The 6,683-nt window shown below is 45.7% G+C and overlaps 1 protein-coding gene across 1 annotated transcript in view; it reads left to right on the top strand.

Moving 5' to 3' along the window:
• The first annotated feature begins 6,612 nt into the window (after positions 1-6,612).
• abcc3 (ATP-binding cassette, sub-family C (CFTR/MRP), member 3) overlaps positions 6,613-6,683 on the top strand; it is a 45,856-nt gene continuing 45,785 nt past the window's right edge. The window contains exon 1 of the mRNA XM_070927032.1: positions 6,613-6,680. Coding sequence (XP_070783133.1) covers positions 6,645-6,680 — 36 coding nt within the window. The 5' untranslated portion in view covers positions 6,613-6,644. The remainder of the gene's footprint in view (positions 6,681-6,683) is intronic.

Genomic DNA, 6,683 nt, shown 5'->3' with positions numbered 1-6,683 from the left:
CGCGCGGACCGCTCTGCTTCGTCCCTGAGGTGTTTCACCCGGGGCCGGCGGCGCGAGGCCATTTCACGCACTACGCGCGGGACAGGCGCCGCAGATGTTTCCGGCTTTCATCCAGCTGTTGGAGCCAGCTGCTCAGTCCGGCCCGGGTCGCGGCTTGACTTCACGTAGTTCTCCTGCCAGAGAGTGGACACGCATCGGAGCGCTGTGTGTTCATCCCAGCTGGAAGGAGGAGGAGGAGGGGGGGGGGGGGGGGGCTGTTTCAAATTCGGAGCGGGCCCCCGCTCTCCAGATGTGCGGCGACAGCGCAAATGCTTGGACACACCCGCCCACCTATGCTAAGACTTTCAAAATAAAATCCTCACCAAAGAAGATTTTTTTAAATTCACGATGTCACCTCGTATTTCGGGGCGTGGGGGGGGGGGGGGGGGGGGTTGCTGTCACTGAGGATGCCTCTTGGGTGGAATAGAGTTTGTAGGCAGAGCAGCGGTCCTCCTGTGCACCATGAACCGAATGAACCAAAGGGCCAAACATTGCTGCGTTCGTGACTCCATCTTCTGGCTGCGCACGGTTCACAACGGGTATCACGGGCCAATGTAAGAGCCTCATTGTAGCCCATCGCATTGCAAGTGATGGAACTATGTGACCACACATGGCCGACCTCACCGTGTGCAAACATCAATAGGAATTAGGAATAGGAATAAGATTTTCTTTAAATTGCTCCTGGCAATGCTACTAACAAAGCTGCAGCATTACAGTTCTTCTATAACTGACAACAACACTATAAAGCCACTGCCAAGCCACCCCAGCTGCCCACTATTCAGCTGGTGGCCACATTCCTTGTCAGGTAGCCTAATTTAGAGTTAAGGTTTTACATGCAAAAACGTACAATAAACTCTGAACAGAAACTACCCTACGGTAAAACCAGGATCGCCTCCATATGAATCGCTTTTTACAGGATTTGACAGGTTTTACAGGTTGATGCAATAATGCCAAGGTGGAGACTTCTCAGAGGGAGTAGCCTGCTGTTTACTGTTGAAACTTAAAGATCCCCTCCAGGCATGTATTAAAACACATAGACAAATAGTCTGCTTGGAACAATAATGTGTGTCTGATGTGTTTTTTTTTTAAACAGAGAAAGTGTAATTTCCACATTAAAATGCTTTAAAGGCATCTACTCCTTCTAGCTCATTAAAAGAATTCAGAATCTACTAATTTGCGTTTGTGTCGTTCATTTTGAAAGTTTTCCCGCAGGACACAAGATGTCTCCTGCTTCACTGGACAGTCCCTTCTCAGTGTGTGTGTGTGTGTGTGTGTGTGTGTATGCACCGTCACCACACCACCCTTGTATAAGTTGCAAATTAGACCAGGATTGGCTTCCCAACCACAAATCGTGCTCGTAGGCCCTGCCCCTTAAATTCAGATGTTCAGAATCAGAAACTGTTTATTGCCAAATAACATACATTACAAGGGATTTGCCGTGGTCTGAAGGTGCTATTGTTTTGTATAAGATAAAAGATAAAGTAAAGTGTCCAGATAAAGTGTCCAGTAGGGGGTGGGTGCGTTAATGTAACACAGGGGGGACAGGGGTGATGTACGTTAATATAACATATAACTCAATAATAATAAACTATAATTCAATGAGCACAGAGAGACTTTCCACATTCAAACATCCAACCGCAGGAACAAGACGAAGAACATATAGAAAAAACAGAAGAAGAATGGTCAAATTTAATGCAGCCAAGGCTCAGATATCCTGGCCTTTGGGTCAAGATCCAAAAATGCTGGACCCCATAATGCAAACAATAGCAACTTTAGTTAAATCTCCCCTGCCTGGTAAATGGCCATGTCCTTAAAATTCTGCGCCCCCCATTTTGAAATGATGATGATAATGACGATGACCCCCCCCCCCAGCACTCCTGAACTTGACGTATAAAACTGGTGGATTTGGTGGTAATGCCAGTCTTTTTGATCCTAATCCTGAATGTGTTATGATACATCTGCTGCTACCAGGCTTACCAGTGCTAACCTTGATACAGAATGTATGTACTTATACTTATAGTATCACAAATACTAATATTAGGCCACTAATGCTACCATGAACAATAATGCTAATACTAAATCTGATGCTAATTCTTAAACAAACATTGTTGGAACTACTGCTACTCCTACTATATAATAAACATAATCCTGATCCCGATGCCACCTGGATGTGTGTCACAGTTATTCCCAGTTGACCACTAGATGGTGTGCTCAGCCTGGGAAACACCTTAACCAGGTGTGACACACTGGACGGTTTGCAAGAGATGATCTGCTGACATGTTGCCGATGTTTAGGGGACCAATGAAACACAATGAAACAATGGGAAAATATGATAACAATCAATGTGTATCATTAAGTATAACTAGATTAGCAGCAGTGTAGTGTAAATGCAGCTTTACAGAGGTAGTGTTTTCTAAAAAATCATCATCAAGGCTTCCCGGGGCCATTGACTTATGACTTCCAACTTTCATCCCTTCATTTTTACATTTATTTTTGCAACACACCTTGTGTCTCTTGTATAAATCAAACACCAGCCAGTGACCTGGAGGGAAATCCCTCCCGGCATGGAGGTAAATGGGCTTACAGGTCCTGGGTCAGAGGGCCCCACTTGCATTATGTGACACTGCTGATACCTGAGGACCTGATACCTTGTGACAGCTCCTGCAGTGTAAATACAAGCGAGGGCTTCCCTCCCATGTCATGGTAAGGTCACACTCTGCAGGTCCTCTGCTGGGTGGCTTCGCTCACCTGCACTGGCATCAGAAAGGATATCCTACTAATCATGGACACAGAAGCATCAGCCTGTGGGCCAAGGTCAGCTCTTCTTGGAAACAGAGAACAGAAGGGCTTAACGTCAGGTAATCAGATCCCCTGTTGGGCAAGAAGGAGTGACACCTGTAGCAGGAGGCCTGGAGACTTTACAAAGCCTCACTGCTGAGTGCCTTTGCAGCACATAGAGCAGGAATTCCAGTACAATACAGTATGAAGTCAGTGCTACCTAGGTTTGCCCAAACAAATGACTCTAAAAATGTCTTTCCTAAACACAAAGTTCCCTCTCTCAGCTGCTCTCTCCCTACCAAAAGTAGACAAAACCATCAGCTATTTTGCATTTCAAACCTGTAATGTCTTAACTCTGGCTTTCTTCTATGACTTGACCTGAGTTGACTTGCTTGCATTAGAGCGAGAGACCTCGATATTTTGCTCTTAATCAGATGTTTTAGTCAAAACGGATGAATCATATAAACTACCCACCACAACTCAAAGATTACTGAGAACTTTAAAGCTCAGTATCTCAGAACTCTTTATCTCAGCCAGATATAGTTCTAAGGGCACACAAGCTTACAGCCTACACTTAAACAGAGGGAGGACTCTGTAGCTCTCCTTGCGTCCTGTAATTATAGGTAATATCAAAGACTTTATTTAAAAACAGATGCATATTTTGAGAGTTTTACCAGCGAGGTAAGGGTCCATCATATTGTGATTTGATCACGCTCCCCCTGTTAAGTTGGCAGTGTGCTCAAAATGAACTATGAATTGCAGTTTGTACCACGCGTCTACCAACCGCATCTGAAGACCAAAGTTTTAGCTGTTTCAAATGGCCGCACCGGGTCTGAAAGTGCATTAAATACCAAACAGATGTGGACGCTTCCAATCTGCCAAAGGCCATTGTCCAATTTAATTTAATGGATATGGTGTTATGTTGTCAATGCACAGTCTTCTGATACTCACACGACCAACTAACCAAGTCGTTAACATGGGAATCTTTCCCATCTTTGCCAATCATCCCATATGACGCGAACGCATTATTGTCGGATTCTTGGTTTTGGAAAATTGACAGACTCAGCCTCCACCAGTTCCAGTTCATCAGCTCATCCAGCAAGAACTTCGGTGGAGCATACTCTCCAGCTCTGGGCTACCAGCTGTTTGACACTTGCGTCCTCAAATGTGGGATATCCCACCCCTGATCCCAGGGGACTCCCGAGCAGGGTTATCCCTGACCTTTCTCTGTGATCCCTAGCGAGGTACAGTTGAAATGACTACTGCGAGTCAAGGTTCAAAAGGTTTCAGTCATTGATCCCTGTGTGGAGATCTGCCCTCTGCATTTGAGCCATCCTAAGTGTTTAGAAGTAGCCACAAGGCAGCAAACTCTGGTTCTGAGGCCAGGGCCTCTGAACAGAGACATGCATCTTATGGTGAAAGTCACATGCTGTGAGCACTTTGAAGATACTAAGTCTGGCCTCTGATTTCTTACAGTGATCCTGGACCTGGGGCTTACAGCAAGCCTTTTTTTTTAATAAATACCAATGTGAAATGAGGTTAAGCTAGCCCTGGGCCTTCTGTAGACACAGTTCTATTTTTACTGAAAATGTTTCTTTTGGTTCTGGCTGTGAGTTTGCTGATGTGATTCTCTGAGGGTTATTTAATTTGGGAAAAATTAGATCTAAGGTCATGACAAGATATTATATTTGTTGTAGTCATATGGTAAGTCCAGCACACAGTCCACATCAAACTGTTTCCCACACAAGGTGACAAGTATACACCTGGCACCTTCTTGGGGTCCAAATGTAGTGATTACTACTACTGCTTTACTCACTCATGCAAATACAAGCAGGCCTGACAGACAAGTCTTAGATACGGTGCACTCCCATGGTGCTGTGCTGGGTGTGTGTCAACTGCTGTCCTGGTGTCCCGGGAGAGATGGCGCAGCTGTACAGACCAGAGCTCCCCCACTTGGTAAGTCCATTTTGGTCACTGGTGGCGGCTGTGGTAGGTGTAATGGCTCATGTGTATGTCACAAGATACCATATCTCCATTGGTAGAGCGTATACTCACATGGCAAGGTTACTCAACGCTACGCCAAGGGTGTTTTTCACAGAGACACACAAACTGTATGTTCACATGAATATATATTGTATGTAAATATATTCATATGTATAGAGTAACAGTTATACACGTGTGGGACGGTAACAACTCAAAAATAACCCCTTTAATAGTACTTGATTTTATTTATTATTTAATTTGTATTAAAATGCTTCCAAATTAATATTGTGCTTTATTGCTTGCGATGGACTAATCTTCAGAACAAATTTGCACCGTACATGTGCAGGACAAAAACAGCATGCAATGGAAAATGGGAGGTAGTCAGCACTCTTTTGGTTGTTGTCTTTAATCCCATGGCTTTGGTTGTTTTAAAGGGGTCTAACTGTGGTTAATTGGGTCGGTGGTGAAATATTAGTACTGTAGGGCCGCCAAAGGGTGGGACATAACACCATATATACTGTATATATTAATATACAACTGCTATACATTTACTGCTATATGCGTTTTCTACATTTCACCATCTGAGGTTTGACTGGCACTCATTTAATTACGTCATCTTGTTGCGCCCTCTTCTTCTGCAGCGGTTTAATGGAATTGATTCAAACACACTTCAATTCGCATTCTCTCTCTTTGCTGATACTCCTCCTCCTTTTTCAAAGTATGAAAAAAAACAACCCCTGTCATCAGGGTCGTCTCGGCTTCGGCTTGAGCCTTAGAACGTGTAACATAAAGGCCGCTTTACACAGGGGAGATGCAGGGTTTGATAGAAGTAGGCGTTTAGAAGGCAAGGGGGTCTGATAAAAGATACTGTCCAGTTGCCTTATTGGAAATGTAGGATCCAGTGTTTTTGGAGCTTGTCTGTATTCAGCTACAGGTGCCTGGTAGAAATCCTTGAGGGAAAACTTCTCCCATGTTTATAGCAACTCAGCGGGTGGGGCTGAGGAGTGAGTGTGTGTCTTTGTGTGTGTGTGTGTGTGTGTGTGTGTATGTGTGTGTGAGAGGGCTATGTGTCATGAAATCTAGACCCTGGCTTTCCATTTTCCTTATTTGGCCCAGGAAAGTTGCACAATGGACATGTCAGCTTCACCTTGTGGCACATTCTTTCACTGGGAGCTGCCAAACACAGCCACCCAGCTGTCACCTCTCACACACATACATTTGTGATTATATCTTTGAGAGGACATGAAATAACCCCCAAACTGATATGTTCACATTTAACCCACTTAAACCCTCTCCTCCTGCCTGGAGTCGACCCTCAGTTAATTTGGCCTGAGTGAGGACCACCAAAATCTCACCCAGGACCAGTTGTATGTGTAAAAACTTTCCTTTTCCTCTCCTGTAAACCCCCAGATGACATGACTCAGCAACAAGCCATGAGTTCATGCTGTTGAGTCATGTTGAGTGAGAGAGAGAGAGAGAGAGAGAGAGAGAGAGAGAAAGAGAGAGAGAGAGAGGGGGAGGGGCGGGGCCTAGTAAAGCGGACGCCCCGCCTCTGCCATCGCGACCAGCCCGTGACTTTTCTTCTCGTCTCAGTCCAGAGCGGAAGGAGCGGAGCGTTTCCTGACGCAGTTCGGTCCACGCTGTCCTTGGGGGGGGGGGAGCGTCTGGACACAGAAACCGAGGCGCCTCCACAACACATACCTGTCCGTGTGGCATGTGACAGTCAGCGGGCGTCTTTGCTACGCGAAGGAAACGGAAAGCGGGTCGGCAAGCAAGCTAGGGCTCGACCTGTAGAGAGGGATAAAGAGCTCGCCGGTGGTTCCCGGTCTCCCGCCGCGACTGAGATGGAGCGGCTATGCGGACCAGAGCTGCCCTTCTGGGTG

The sequence above is a fragment of the Enoplosus armatus genome, chromosome 20, assembly GCF_043641665.1.
Source record: "Enoplosus armatus isolate fEnoArm2 chromosome 20, fEnoArm2.hap1, whole genome shotgun sequence".
NCBI classification, from domain to species: Eukaryota; Metazoa; Chordata; class Actinopteri; order Centrarchiformes; family Enoplosidae; genus Enoplosus; species Enoplosus armatus.
The sequence above is the reverse complement of the archived record's forward strand: the minus strand, read 5'-3'. Positions and strand labels throughout refer to the sequence as shown.